This window comes from Lissotriton vulgaris, chromosome 6 (genome assembly GCF_964263255.1).
Source record: "Lissotriton vulgaris chromosome 6, aLisVul1.2, whole genome shotgun sequence".
Lineage (NCBI taxonomy): Eukaryota > Metazoa > Chordata > Amphibia > Caudata > Salamandridae > Lissotriton > Lissotriton vulgaris.
The window spans coordinates 1,255,677,889-1,255,694,554 of record NC_141694.1 but is presented as its reverse complement, the minus strand read 5'-3'; the positions used below and the strand labels follow the sequence as shown (position 1 = coordinate 1,255,694,554).

The window sequence follows — 16,666 nt, the reverse complement described above, 5'->3', positions numbered from 1 at the left end:
TTGGGGATTGTGCTCTGGGCTGGGTCTCGCTCTGCTGCTTCCCTGGCCAGGCTTGGCTCCGCCGAGTAACTGCATCCTGGTTGGGGGCTGTATTCCGGGCCGGGCTTTGCTCCGCTCTCCAACTGGCCGGGCCTGGCTCCGCCAAACGCTCTGACTACACCTCCCAGCAATCTCGCAAAACGCCAGTACCAAGAGCCAGGAGGCGTATAAAGGGGAATTTGGGGCCGAGTTCCCTGTGTACCTGCTATTTTCTTTGGGGCTGATCCGAGGGCTGGACACTGCTTCACTACTGCTTCTGGCCGGGCCTGGCTCCGCCGAGTCCCCTGTGCATTGTATTCTGCTTGGGGATTGTGCTCTGGGCTGGGTCTCGCTCCGCTGCTTCCATGGCCGGGCTTGGCTCCGCCGAGTGACTGCATCCTTGTTGGGGGCTGTATTCGGGCCGGGCTTTGCTCCGCTCTCCAACTGGCCGGGCCTGGCTCCGCCAAACACTCTGACTACACCTCCCAGCAATCTCACAAAACGCCAGGACCGAGCGCCAAGAGACGTATAAAGGAGAATTTGGGGCCGAGTTCTCTGTGTACCTGCTATTTTCTTTGGGGCTGAGCCGTGGGCTGGACACTGCTTCACTACTGCTTCTGGCCGGGCCTGGCTCCGCCGAGTCCCCTGTGCATTGTATTCTGCTTGGGGATTGTGCTCTGGGCTGGGTCTCGCTCCGCTGCTTCCCTGGCCGGGCTTGGCTCCGCCGAGTGACTGCATCCTGGTTGGGGGCTGTATTCCGGGCCGGACTTTGCTCCACTCTCCAACTGGCCGGGCCTGGCTCCGCTAAACACTCTGACTACACCTCCCAGCAATCTCACAAAACGGCATTGCCAAGCGCCTGGAGGCGTATAAAGGAGAATTTGGATCCCCGCCACGTGAGATGTGCGGGACGCGCCGGGACAAGGGTGGGCCGTCTGCGGCCGTCAGAGGCCAGAGGAGGCTGGGCTGGGCCACCCCCTTAACATCTCTACTATTTTCCCTGGAATTGATTCATACCCAAAGGTACTTTTAAAAATCACTCCATCTTGGACATTTAATTTAATTACTCTAAAACTTTTCGCCGCAGGACCGTCAATGCAAATATTTTTTCTTGCTATCAGTCCTTTTTTAATATTGTGGGGCGTAGGTATTAAGTATTGTGCATTGTGGGATTTGTCCACCTGGTTATAAGAATGTGCGACAAGGGTAAAAATACTAAGCCTGCTACCTCTCACCCCATGACTAAGCACCAGGCTGCCACGTCACTACCTCTCCCAAGCCTCACTGCCATTGATAAGATGCTACAGAAGACGATCGGGGTAGTGGCATCTGCCATAGAGAATACTGAGAGGCGATTATCAATTACTCCGGCCATCCCCCCTCTCCAGTCTGTAGGGGATTTTTCAGCTGTTGCTGTTATTCCCCCTGACTTCAGTTCTTCCCTTATGTGCTCTTTTGCAGAGCTGCCCTGTGCACAGATTGTTCTTGATGTAAATGATACCCCAGAGGATGCCAATTCCCCTCCACACCCTGTAGCCAGAAAAGTCCCCAAACCGCGCCTGAGAAGTAAGAAAATTTAACTTGTAAAAAAATTAGCTAAAAGATCCACGACTCTACCTGACTGTGCACAGGTTGCTGCTGGTCCTTCTCTGTCCTCTGTGGGAACTCCTGTTTGGGTCACTCATCTATTATCTGATTTCGAAGCTCATATAGAACAGATTATTGGTTCACATTTTAAATCACTGACATCTAGGCTTGATAGATTAGTTTCCACCATCAACAATATAGGTCTAGGGAGAACCCAGCCGATTAGTCCATCGGAGAATCCTAGAACTATTAAGCCCACTTCCACTTCCAACCCTAAAATTCTACCAGCACGTAAAAATATACCAGCTGTACCAGCTCGGGTAACTGGCAACTCTACCCCTGACATTATTCTACCTCTGCCCAGGGTTGGAAAAGTAGACACTGGAAATACAACAGTGCCGTGGGGGGCCACTGAAGTCAGAGCAAACTTACTGGACCAACAAGCCCAAGCTAGCAGAAATACTTCAGAGGAGGGGTCTCCAGCTGTCCTGCCCTCAATTGATCTTCCTCCTGAGTCTCTACCATATGTTGTGTTCCTTGCTGGGGTTCCTCCTTTAAGCCAGGGAAAAAGTGAGGATAATTTTGAATTAAAAAACAAATGTATACAATGGCTTAACTCCAACAGGCCTCTCCCCCCTAATGTCTCTGGAGAAATAGTGTGTGTTAGAAGAGTAGACTGGATTGGGACTGGACCTAAAACTATTGCAGGAAACTGTGTTGTGATTAACTTTAGGAACAGACGCTCTGTAAAATACATCTGCAGCAGGTCGCCATCCTGGTCTAACACCCAAATTTTCCCCCTACACTTGTCATATTTCTATCCCACTCCCCAGCGGAGAACTGGACAGAATAGCGGTATGCGACAAGAGGGGGGGCCAGAACATCTTACCACCCAGAATACAACAGGGAATAACATCCTGGGAGGGCTGTCAGACGTATATTCCCTTACTTTCACTATTCCCTCAAAGAAATAGATTTAGCATGTTGGAACAGGTCGACTGATGCCCTGTGAAGCAGGGTCCCTTACCCCAAATACGTAGCAGACTGGGCATCCAAACAGCGATATTGGTGGGTAATGGTGACAGTAGTATACCTGAGAACCTAACAACATATAACAACATCACAGAGGGTGGGATGGAATCGGGGGCAGGTACTACGCATGTGGGGGTCTGTCCTTCCTCCGAGGAAATGCTAAGAGGTGAGGCAAGGGAAACGACACCAGAGTCCAAGATCTTATTGTGTAGTACTGGGCCTGACCAATGTAAGGGTGAACCATCAATAAACATCAGGCCAGTTGATAGAGGTATACAAATATTGTCCTGGAATGTGGCCGGGATGAAAAAGAAACTGGCTTTACCTGAATGGAGCTCTCTTATGGCAATGCACGACATTTGCCTGATGCATGAAACATGGGCACTGGAGGAAAGTGTAAGGGCCGACTTTGCCACTTTTGATATCCTGGCTACAACTAGGGGTAGGGGGAGACCCTCGGGTGGCCTGTCAATATGGGTGGGCATGCATTTGGGTATCCAGGCAGTTCAAATATCAACTAACTCGCTTGATGTCCAATTCGTTCTTTTAACACCTCAAGATAGGCCCCAGGTGGCCATATTAAACATCTATTCAAGACCTCTTAAGAGTGGTCAAGAATCTGATACTATTGAAACATTAAAGCAGGTTATACATTCACTCGACCCTTGAGTCGCCCTAATAGCTGGAGGCGACTTCAACTGCCAGTTTGAGCCCCTCGTGATTTCAGATATGGGAGAGCTGGATGATGAGGACCGGTTCTGGCATGTTCCCAATCCGCAGATCTCTACTGTCAGAGCATGGACCCCATTGGTCCTTCAAATTAAGTCTTTCTCCCTCTCAATGTCTCTGCGGGCGTGTAATGGGAGATTGGAGCCCGACAGACCGGGATCAGTCACTTTTAACAGACTGGGGCAAACTTCTATCATTGACTATATAATGATGGAAGCCAGACATTGGGATACATTGTTGGAATTTAGGGTCTACCCACGACAAGATAGTGACCACAATGCCCTTCTCTTAACACTCAAACCTGGGAGTTTTGGGCTAACAAAGCCTGCTCCTGATTCTAACGGTCCGCTGTTGCCACTTTTGAATTCTAACAACAGGCAGAGGGTTAAATGGCCCTACCTCCAGGACTCCCCCATGAAACTCGCTGAAATATACCAGATAGCAATACCGCTGCTAACAGATATAGGGGATATAGGCATTGACAATTGGATCTAGACTCCCAGGGTAGAACTGTGGAAATTCACAAACAGCTGGCTGTCAGGCTTGTGGATGTGTTTAGTCCTGTGGGAAGGGAAAAATCCCACCAGGCCAGGACACATCCCTGGTATGACGCCGCCTGTAGGAAAGCAAAAAAAGATTTGTTTTCTGCAATAAATAATGAAGATAGAATTAACATTAAGAAAGTCCGCCTGGACTATAAAAAGGCCATTATCAGGGGAAAGAAGCAATGGGAGGAGAACAGATGGAATGAGCTTAGATCTGCACTCTCACAAAAGGACTCCAAGTCGTTTTGGACTATTGTGAGTTCTGGTGTGAGCGCGGGAGGAATGGCTACAACCCTAAATATAGCACCGCAGTGTGGGAAGCGCACTTCGGTGCACTATATGCCAATTCGGGCGAAGAGACCATACTCCCTCCCAATCCCGATCCTCTCCAGGAGCATACACCGGTGGGGACGGAAGATTTGGTCTTAAGGGAAACTGTGGCATGTCCCCTGTTGGCCGTCCCGGGGCCCAGCCACGAGTATCGACTGGTGGGGTCCTTGGATGGTGATCAGAGGCAGGATTCCCGGCTTGTTGGGGACGTGTATCATCTAGAACGGCCTGAAGAAATTACTCTGAAGGAGGTTGAGTCTGCAATAGCAAGACTATTACCTAACAAGGCCCCCGGCCTAGATAAAATCCCCGGGGATTTATTCCAATCCCAACCCAAAATATGGGCACCGTATCTGGTGGTTTTGTATAAGGCAATTCTTAGGGGTATTGACCCGCCAGATACTTGGCTTGGAGCCGAGATCGTCCCTATCTTTAAGAAAGGCTGCCCATTAACCCCTTCAAACTATAGGCCTATTAGTCTCATAGACACCACACAGAAACTAATGGGCAGGATCATCCTAGATAGGATCCAGGGGTGGATGGAAGAAAATTAGATACTGACGACACTCCAGGCTGGGTTTAGGACGGGTATTTCAACTTTGGATCAAATATTTCGGCTGCAGGTCTTATTTTGGAAAACGGTGAGAGTGGAGGGTGGCAGCCTCTATCTCATCTTTGTTGACCTGCGGGCCGCTTTCGACCTAGTTCCAAGGGAAAAATTATGGAAAGTCTTAGCAGAACTGGGTCTCCCATCCTATCTATTGAACATCCTAATTAGGCTTCACACTAGAAACTATGCCCAAGCTAGGTGTGGGAGGCACGGAGATCTCTCTGCACGTTTCCCCGTTTCGAAGGGTGTACGCCAGGAGTGCGTCTTGGTGCCAACGTTATTTTGTCTTTACATCAATGGCCTTGTGGACCATTTAATAGGTGTAATTGACAATGACGCCCCTAGGCTGACACCTTGTTGCTATCTAAAACATCATTGGGCATCCAGCGCACCCTGGACGGCTTTGCAGCATTCTGTGCTTCACGAGGATTGGAGATAAACTTGGACAAGACCAAGTTTATGATTTTCAATCCCCCAAAGCAGACCCGCCCGAACCCCATTCTCAATGGTTCTGCCTTAGAAAGAGTTAAGACTTTTGTCTATCTGGGCATTACCTTGACGGAAAATTTTGACTGGGGTTCCCAAATTTCCAAATCAGCTATTAGGTTATCCCAAGTAATGGGGGGCATTAGCAAAGTCCACAGATTTTCGGATTTCAAGCCGGCAGCCCCGGTCATTTAAATATATTGACTCCAGGCTAGAATGGCCTCGACGTATGGTGCAGAACTTTGGGGCCATAAAAATATATCTAATCTCCTGAGTGTCGAGCAGGGCTTTATGAGGAGCCTTTTGGGCTTGCCACCAAGCACATCACTCATTCCTCTACGACTGGACCTGGGCCTGGAATCAATAGAAGAACCAGTAGCAGCACAGCCCATGCTCTACTCGAAGAGACTTTGGTCAGTGCCTGAACAGGCTCCATATAGAGGAATTTTTAGAGGTCTGGGCTCTTCTAAAAGGCAAGAACATTCCGTGGCTGCACCACATCGAGACTCTTAGCATCCGGATTGGTCTGTCTGAGCTCTGGGAGACCCCGGAGGTGTGTTGCTCGGGGATATCCAAAGTCAGCTGAGGCAGCAGAACCCATTAGCCTTACAGAGATCAGGTTCCCTAGGAAGACTGTCAGCAGAGTTCCTCCTGGTGAAAACTGAATTGCGAGTGTAGGAATTCATAGATGTAATCTATCCACCCCTTGCGAGGAAGCTTTACATCCAGTTAAGGCATGGCAGTCTACCACTCAGAGCATTCACCTGTAAATGGGCAAAATCAGAAAATATAGCCTGCCCGGCATGTAACTATAAGTGCCAAGATGTTTGCCGTGTTATGTTTTTTTTCCCTGCGTATGAAACTATAAGAAAATGCTGGCTGATTCTGTTATGTAGGAATCCAGGGTTCAGATATTGTATTCAGGCATGTAGGGTCTTAACGTATGGATAAATTCTTGTGTTTAATTGTGTCCAATTATGAATTGTAAACTTTCAGGTCTTGATAACTATCTACTTTAATCTATTTTTATTATTGACCTGTCTTCTATTTATTGTTTTACTGACTTGTGCACTTTTGTATGTATTTTACATGCATTTTTATGGTCTTTGACCGAAATAAAGTTATCTAAAAAAAAAAAGATTCAATGTAAGAGAACCGCAAATAACATTCAAGGATGGCTACTGAAAGGCTCAGATACACAGCTCCTTTATATCCATTAAAATACCCTTACTCTTACCAGTCTTCTCCCAGCAATATGGTGTGTGGGGTTGTATAACAGTGAGAAGCTTCTCTGTCTCATGGTGGTTCCAGAAGGCAATACAGGAAGCTGACAAGAAGACACAAAGGATTTCAGACAAGATCAAGGCCAAGCCCAGCCTTTAGTAATGAGACCCACACTTCCTCTATACCCACAAATAAACACCCTTAACTTTGTTCGTCAGAAAATTAAAATTTTAATATTGCGCTATCATATTATTGTAGAAAACTATTAACTAAAATATTGATAATTAAGTATATAAAATTTGATTTAGATGCCCTTTTATTATTCTAACACCTACACTCCTTTAAGATGTAGATATCACTACGGTACCTATACACAGAGTTATGTTCATATGGCACTTCTTTGTACAGGCCTGACCCTAGAAAGTGCTCGCATCTCTTCGGTATTTGGACAAAATATCGGAAACACAAATATTGTGGGACAGAATATCATGTCAAAAATATAGAGGACAAGAATATCATGTATGTCAGTTTCTAAGGGTAAGTAAAGTTTTGCTACATATAACTCCTCATATATGTACCTTGACGATATATCTATAAATCTTCAAGGTACGTAGATCTGGAGTGAAGAATAGTAAATTTACATTGACCTACTTGCTCTTACCTACTCGATATTCTTGTCCTCGATATTTTTGACAAAATAGTCTGTCTACACTCTGTTTGTGTTTCTGATTTTGTCACTAATCAATCTCTTCAAATGTTCTTCCTGAAGTGACCTCTAATAGGAAGACTATCTTGCAAAATATGCTTGTAAATATTCCTCTATGTAAAGGTTGGAGCAGTGGCTTTAGCTTCCTTGCTGAAAGAATATTTGAAGTTTATAAACTTTTGAAATACTCAACAAGACCCTCCAGGATTTTGTGTTACGCAAAAAAGTAGCAAAATCTGCAGTTTTGTAAAAAGGCTGTTCTTTTTACAAAAGTGCCCACTACATTTGGGGAATGTGATCTGATGTTTTTTTTGAGTGAAGAGGCTGACAAAAGGTTGTGAAAACATAATTGAAAGGGTCGTGAAAACATAACTTACAGATGTTTTCGTCTCTCAATTCCCAACGTTTTGGAAACTAGGACATCTTGTGGCCAGGGATGGTAATTGTTTTCAAAATATCTCCATTATAAAGTTCAAAGGTGAACATTAGGTCCTACTTTTTTAAAGAGAAAGGAATTAAAACGAAGGTAAAGCGAAATGAGCACGCGTCTCTGGAAGAGATGTGCTGGAAGTCAGGAAGTGGAGATTAAAGGCTCCAGGAGTGATTTGGGTGTCCTCTGGCCAATTTAGAGTCCTGGTTTAGTGGCCATAGCGAGTGAGGTTTATTTGGTTGGGCACCACTGAGCTAAGCATCATTAGTGTTGTGAGATTTGCATGAACCTGTGTGGAGTAATTTCTCGAAGAGATCAGTTTTTTGTAGTGTGGACATCATAAGTGTACTCCTACTTTTATTCATTCTCAGCCACAGCCAGGGCCAAAACACAGGCCCTGACGGCCCATGCGGTGCAGGAGGCCCCAGTCCTTCTGCCTTCCTCCATACAGCTAATGGGCAATTAATATCGGTGAGATAAGGGAGACTCAGGGGCCCTTCATCACATTCTGCAGGGGGCCCTTCATTTTGCGTTATGCCTCTGACAGGTTATAACAAGGTGCAGTTAGTTGAATCTTTCTCATAAGTTCGTTTCAAGGATATTCTATTCCTCCAACAGCATGGAACCAGTATGGGGAGATCTTCGTCCCCAGTGTAGCGGGCCTCTATGTACATCATCTCGAACTCATGGAATCCTCAATCAAGCAAACCCCTTTCTTCAACATATCAAACTTTGGAAGAGCTATATTGATGACATTTTACTAATTTGGGAAGGCAACCAGACTACAGCCAATGCTTTCCTATTATGGCTAAATGATCAAAATACTTTTTTGAAGTTCACACACACCATCGGAAAAAAAGGAGTTGGTATTTTTGGATCTGAATATTTTTGTATAAAACAGCACTTTGAAGACCAATGCACATTTGAAACCCACAACAAAAAACTGCTTCCTTTTATTTGATAGCTTTCACCTCAGGCATTTAAGAGAATCTACCATTCGGACAGTTCCTGAGTATCAGGTATTGTACCGAAAAAAAAGACTGCAGGAAACAAGCAGAACAACTAACTGAAAAATTGATAGCCAGGAACTACTCAGATGACTGGTGGCCCAAGCTAAAAAATGAGCATTAAACAACCATAAACAACCATAGAGATGCACTGCTGGAAACACGCTCTATACAGAAAAATCAAGAATCACAACCTATCTGTATCACAACCTATAGCGTAGCTTCTAATCTGGTCTCCCAAATTATCCAGAAACACTGGCATATTCCGAATAGTGGAAATGTGTCAATGCCTAAACTCGTGTTCTCCCTCAGAAAAATAAAAAGCTTGAGGGACATGTTAGTACACACTGGCAATGTACTGTAAATAACATAGCCATCGCTAATATAGGCATATTGAGCATAAGGCACACATTTGAAAATTTAAATTACCTCGTTCTGCAACCTCAACTCACGAACAATAAAAATCATGGAACATTGATTAAATTAGCTTACGATGATTCTTTCATCTTACATGGCGAGATGCATCCTGGGAATGATGTTACCCATATCAGCGATGGCGATGTTGTTTACCCAGCGCTTCAGGACGTAGCGCAAAGCAGGATTGCTCCCCCAAAGAGATTACCATTGATAAAAAGGAATAGAAACAAGGAGTGCGGGCCAAAGACTTTCTCTATAAATGTACTGTAAATAACATCCCTTCGATGTTACCCATGGGCTATTACCCATGTGGGAATTGCATTGTTTGCTGTCTCACTGAGGCAACTAAAACAGCAACTTTTAACAATGGAATGATTGGTCAACTCTGAAACTTAACAAATTGCAATACTTCTAGGGTGGTCTACCTGATTACTTGCCCTTGCAATTTGTACTACGTGGGCATGGCCACTCAAAAAGTCAGAAAAAGGATCTGCGAACACTGCAGAAACTTACAATGCCAACGGATTACTACAAAAATCTAATCACACTATCTTGAACCAAAACACACACCCAGTGATTTGAAATGGATAGTCCCGGAATGTATAAAAGACACAGACATTCTGGAAAGGAGACTCCTCCAAAAGGAACAGAGATGGATGTTCAAACTCAATACAGACACCCGGCGCCTCAACGATAACATCTCATGGGGCCAATTCCTCTAGAAGTGTAGCTCAACTTTTACCTTCCCTAAGCTATTGGTGTACAATGAGGATACATAGAACCAAAGTAGAATTCTTTTTTTTAAACACCTTACCCATAAGCTCATTTCTTCTTTGAGACCGTTGATGAAATATCCTCTATTTAGATCGATAGAGACGTTTTTTGTAACCTGGTAATAAGACTTTCACAAGGTTTTTTCGATTCAATTCTCTCTCCCCCCCCACCCCCCCCGGACTGTCTCCCCAACCTTCTGCCCCCCTTTTTGTTTTGAAGATTTCTTTAATGCACAAAATCTCACTCCTTGACTATTTGTCCACTGAGTCGTTTTCATGTTTTCGCAATGCTGGTAGCCATTTATTTATCCCAAGATGGCCTGTTTTGTAGCTTTTGAGAATATAGAAAAGCGTATGAGCACTTAAGTTTTCCAACATGGATCTGATTCTGATCCAAAGTTGACGCGCAGTTTTAAAGTAAAACGAGCGGTATAATCTTCCGCAATTCAAACAAGTATGTGGAAGTCCTCCGCTACCTGCCGGCACAAAACGCCCTTTCTGGAATACCCACCGGCAGGATGCAGTCACCTGTGAGCCGATTCAGATGCAGTGGCAGAGGGCAGCCTTGCAAAAAGTGTAGCAGGTTAGCTCACAGTTTGGGCACTAAAAGGATTTCTTATAGGACACTGCACAACAGGGTCAATAGCTCGAACAGACCCAGCCTCTTTTGTTTGGAAATACACGTTAAATGTTTCAATGACATTTTACCTCCTGTCCTGCAGGGTTTGACTACAGGCCCCGTCCTCCCCGGTGGGATCATGACGCCAGAGAACGGCGTTTAAAATGTATTTTTTTTGTATGTTTTTTCAGTGTGTTCATCTTATTGTTTTGTGCATTTTGGAAGCACAAATACACCTGGGTGTTTCGTATATTCACTGCTTTGAACAATATTTTGTGTCAGCCACAGTTAATGTTTTGAAACTCTGCCCTCTTTCTCGTTTTTGTGGTAATGCAGTGACATCCTGGGAATAAAATCATATGTAGGTTGTGTGATTTGCAGGGCTTGTAACTTGATACGTTCCTATTTAGAAACTTTTAGAGATGTGGTACCGATAGGAACTAAGTTCCTTATGTCCTGATGAAGAGCCAATAGGGTCAAGGCTCGAAACATGTTGACCAGATAAGCAAGAAATAGATTCATTGATATCGGTTTCCTTCTTTATCTTTTCCCTTGATTTTAAATCTTACCGAATAGAGGTGGGAATAAAATAATGGTGACCTACTAGTCAGGTGTTTTTAAATTTGTTTAGCACCTGCACTCTACTCCCCTCCCACAACATTGTTTTCATCATAGACAAAAACCAAAAAAGTGCTTCCTACGTATTCCGTCTGGTTGAAGCACGCCTCGATCCGCAGCGGATCGGGAAGAACCCCAATGATGAAGCATGCCACCAAGGAGCAACCCTGGTGGTTGAGGGGTCTTTAAGAAAAACAGTGTTTTTCTCTTATTGTGGAGGGTATGTCCATCGCTATCCTTTCTGAATTTACTGGGTTCTTTGTTTTGCTAAAATTGTATAATTAAGGATGGCGAATATAGTTATTCCTCTTCCACCCTCTCTACTTTTGATAGATTCCTTATTATCACTTCTAAAATGGAGCAGAATTCAGTACTTACCGATTGCAATCTAGGGCCCACCACCCATGGGGCAAACAACGGGCCAAGGGGGGTATTATTATATGCAGAATAACAATATAAGGTGCTGCAAAATGTGCCAAACAATTTCCATGATTGTGCCACAAAATTTGCCAATCCATGCCCGAATATCTTGGAAGGGTTTGCTCACCTAAGGCATATGATGGATGACTAACCAAAGAACAATGTCCAGGTTTTAATCCCTTAGGTTTCTAGTCTGTTTAGAGCACTATCTTATTTGCATGCAATAATAACAATAACAATAACAAAATCAAATATTGCTCTTGTTTTACTTGTCTTATACTTTTCACACTCTTCATGCCAGACAACTATAGTTCAAAGAACCGTGCCCCTGCAATGAGAGACAATAGAGTTAGAGACAACTTTTCCCATTGTGTTTCATCAGCATGTTTTGATTATAGGGAGCAAAAAATGCATGTGGAACTGCTAGGATGGAAAATGTATGGCCAATATAGGAGCAATTTACTCCATTGAACATTTTGCTCTCTTGATCTGTGCCACAATCCTTAACATATCACAGCTTACTGGCACCGGTCACATTATTGGATTGGAAATTAAAAGCTGCACAGGCAAATATTTTCAGACTAGCCCGGTTCCTCTCCTCTTCCTCTCTTTCCTTCCATCTCCATTTTTTAGCCTTCTCTGTACCCACCCACTCTAATTTCTCTCCAAAGTATTTCCGTCTGTGCTCTTTCCATAACCTTTATCTCTTTTCCTTTTCTCTTTCTCTGCTTATGACCCCTCTATAAATGCTGAAATAGACCCTTAGGAGCTAGAGAGGGAAAGGCAACGTGACCTTCCTAAGACTCGTCTCCAGTGGCTCTAGCTCCTGTGTGTATGTATATATATATATATATATATATATGTGTGTGTGTGTGTGTATAAATATATGTACCTATTCCTATACATATTTTCACATATATAACCTGCTGTGGCATCTGGTGGCATTAAATACCTCGGAATGATGGTTTTATTTACTGTTGGTGTAATATATATATATTTATATATATATATATATATATATGTATATATATATATATATATATATATATATATATATATATATATATATATATATATATATATATATATATTCTTTTGAATTCTGTGTGAATTCTTGTGGCAGAGTCGCCGATAATGCTTTACATGTTGTATATTATTCCTTAGGAGTTTCCTCCTAATATGATGTGTCCCAGATTTCCACTGTAGGATAATGCATCCTTGCGCTGGTTGCCCTCAGACTCGAGTGAGATGCCTGTGCTACCACAAGATCTTGTCACCCATTCTTATCCCCACCGCCCGGCCTTCCTTCACACCCAGGGCTTTAAGTGGGCTGGGTCCAGCTAGTGCTCAGCACTGGCAGTTCTTAAAAGTAAGTGCCAAGACAGGTCCCTATCGGGTTCTCCATTTTTACCCTCAATAATAACTTAACTCTGCAATAGTACTAGCCATCACTGCTTTTGATGTAACTACAAGGAAACGAAGTTTTCAGTTGTATACAGCACAAACGTGGAGCGCTTTACATGAGTACCAGTTACATTACACAAGGACATATTCCTTTGTTGAATAAGAGGATATTGTGCCGACGTCAGGCTCGAACACACTTTCTCAGCTCTAAAGTCAGCAGCTCTAGACTTACGCCACAACCTCACCCACAAGATCAGTAGCATTTTCAATATTATATACAACAAAGTCATAGTTGTTGGTGATTTATCTTATGCAATTTACAACCATTGACAATGTCAATAGTCCTGGCTTGTTGTAGGTGTAATGCTACTTGTTGTGTTATATATCTAGATGAATGGACAGAAGCAGCAAAATACCAGTGGGGCAGCACGCTATGCTGAGCACAGATTTTTAGCTTAAGTGTTTTAAGCCACGACCTTAATTAAGGCAATCACGCCCCTATGAGAGACCCCCCAGCTTTTTCGTCCCACTTAAAGCCCTGTTCACACCTATTCTATCCTTTTCTTTCCTTCCCTCCTGTTCCCCTCAATAGTCCTCCCATATATCTCCTAACCACATTTTACCTTAGGTTTGGGGCAAAGATACAGTTCTTTCTCCTCCACAACTGTTAATACTTTACTTATGTGGAGAAGTGTGGCTCACTGGTTTGTGGAGGCAGACCTGGAAGCAGAGGTCAGCCCGGGACCAGGATTCAAATCCCGGCTCGGCGGGGTCTTGAGTCCTAAAAATGTCCATGGACTCAACAATTCTCGCTCCGGTGCCCATTCGATTCACGGGTTCACACTCTGCGACTCTGGGCAATAGCTTGCTTAATCTCCACAACGGCCCCTCGCAGCGGGATGCCTGCCTTTCACCTTGCGGATACCCTGCCGGGGTTATCTCACAGGGGAATACCAGGATGGGTTCCCTAAGCAAGCGCTTAGAAACCGCTTGGTGATTTGTGCTATATAAATTCCTGTACATTTACATTTACACTTATGTATGCTCAATCAGAATTTTTCATTGTTAAACACTTTGGGGCCTTTGCAATAAATACTTCTATTTCGTTTGTGCTGTTCTGTCAACCTCCGGTCTTTGCTGTGTTCCACGCTCTCTGAATTTGACTACTGTGTGTTTTTTAACTTAATTTAGCAGCTTAATTCAATTGTGGGAAACTAAATGCTTATCTGCATATATATTTATCGGTTTTGGATTCTTACTACCATGAGCCGTGTTATATAAAGCAGCCCCTTGGGGCAACGGGCTTGCGCACACGCTTTGTGCACCCCCAGGGCAACTTGGTACTTCAGAAGGGGCTGCAGATGCTTGTTCGGTTCCTTCCATATAACCGATAGTGCCTGCGTACATGTAGCAGCAGTGCTATCTCTAGAGGGCGATGTGTATTGGAGTGTGGACCCCATGCAAATGAGGGAATCTCTTTATCTTTGCACCGATGCCGCATTATGTACACAGAAGCAAAGGCAAAGAAGCTGTCAGGAGGCACACTGAAAGTGCGCCACAAAACAATTGCGCACTCTCCAATGGGCCCCTCCCAGTCAACCCCTTGCAAGTGGGTGCAGTCCCTCACGGCACCCGCCTTCAAGTGGCTCTCTACAAAGGGATATATAATCCCTCTTAAAAGTGCAGGTGGGTTGCCAACTGCATAGTGAAACAGGGAGCAACGTTTAAACAGCTACTTTGTATTTCACTTGAATGTGCTGCCCCCACTGCACCACAAGTTCGCCGCTGTCCCTTCATAAAAGGGCACACTTTTCTTGTTTGCGCACGGGACACCTACTGAAAGGAAAAGAGCTCCCTCTCCGTAATAGGGTCATCGGAGGGATATTATATCTATGGCACTATGCTTCATTATCTTTTAAACTGTTGATTCATATGCAATTGTAATGTTTTCAAAAAGAACATCTTTAACAGTGCTTGAAATGGTGGTAGTATTATTAGAGATCACAAGTCAATGACAACCTGGGCACATCAGGGTGCACTAGAACGTTTTGCTTGATCTTTCCCAAAACAGACAGCCATTTTGACATTGTAGATAAGGTATCCTTTCACAAGTACATGCACTGTCTCTATCAAGAGGACTGTACGCGTCAATCACAGGCCAAAAGAGAGAACTTTCAATTAATGCTCTGTGACCAATCTAGATCTGAGAAATCCTCTTGAGTGCTCAGGAGCCTGGTTTTCCAAATATACATTCTGTAGATTTATGGTACAAATATCCTCTCTTGATGGTAAAATGGACCTCAGAGTCACCATCACCAATAGTTGCTGTTTGATTAATCTGTTCTATTCTACATCCATTTCGGTGAAGATGTGAGGAATAAGGCGCGGTAGATGAGAGAGGATTTGGAGAGGGATAACTGTACCTTACATCCAGAAATGACGGGAAAAAACAGGAAAAGGTAGTAGTTGGCTAACAAGGAGCAGTGGGATTCATGGCCTAAGTATGAAGCACGCCCATGGTTAGGAAGGATCAATGTGACATCTGCAGGGAATGTGCGAGTAGATAGGAGGATGATCTGGGAAAAATAATGTTTTTTTAAATTTGAATTTGATTTGATAATAAAAAGGCATTGAAGCCATGTCGAGGACGCATGCAAATGATAACTTTGGAAACTAGGGTCTTTTGTTATGAAGCTTGACCCAGGGACTAAGGATGACATTGAGCTTATAGTGGGTCTACTAGCAGAGGACAATAGTGTTGGTTTGTTAATTACTCGCATCCCCCATTTACTCACACCCCCTTCCACTTACCCTTTTAGGCTGGCCACCATAAGGTACAAGACATCTGTTTTGGATTTTATCCTGTGCAGATCCCAGCGGCTTCTGTGAGGATACCAAAAGAGGGCATCAGTCAATCATTGAACACTGGTGGATCCAATCGAGGGACCACCATATACCACACTCCCTTCCGGAAGACAGAAAATGTATCTCTAATACTTGTTCTAGAGTCCCGTGGATGCTCTACCTGAGAAGTAAGTTCATCACAGACTATGGATATTCATCATAGTCATTAGGAATGATACATTTAATAGCAATGTTTATTTTTCCAGCCCATTTGAATATAGTTTTGTTAAGGAAGCTAAACGAACAATGATATAGCCATTAGGTTTGGCTTGCATTTTGAATCCTGACTAAAATATTTTTTAAAAGCCTGCTTTGATGTACAATGGATTTATGTGATAAAGAATTCAATGTATCATGAGTTCAGTGGGGGCTGCTCCGCAAAGGTGGAGGAGCGCCACCCCACTGCTTTTAAAAGCAGTGTGACTAAAGGAAAAATAAAATGATAATAACTGAATGTTATTAGCATTTTATTTTATGGCAGGGGAGGAGTGGTGGGCACACTGAAGTGTGCATGATGCTTTGGCTGGCATTCTGGGGCTGGTCCAAACAGTCATGCACACTTTCCATGTTTTCGATCCAGGCTGCCTTACAGCCTGGACGGAGAACATTCCCAGGCAACCAGTCCCTGTCTGAGTGCCGAACCACAGCACTCAGACCAATCATAACTCTGCATTGCAGTATTATGATGGTCAGAGGAGCCTGGGTGCTTACCAATCACAATGCTGCAATGCTGCATTGTCATTGGTCAGGGAAGCCTGGGTGTGCTTCCGGGTTCCTGTTCCAACAGACAGATACGGAGCAGAGACG

General features: G+C 44.0%; 1 protein-coding gene across 1 annotated transcript in view; it reads right to left on the bottom strand.

The window, feature by feature from the left end:
• LOC147708718 (uncharacterized) overlaps positions 1-16,666 on the bottom strand; it is a 202,925-nt gene that overhangs the window by 157,981 nt on the left and 28,278 nt on the right. Inside the window, exons 7-8 of the mRNA XM_086925388.1 lie at positions 15,767-15,838; positions 6,575-6,664 (exon numbers count right to left, since the gene is read on the bottom strand). Of these exons, the coding sequence (XP_086781514.1) occupies positions 6,575-6,664; positions 15,767-15,838 (162 nt within the window). The remainder of the gene's footprint in view (positions 1-6,574; positions 6,665-15,766; positions 15,839-16,666) is intronic.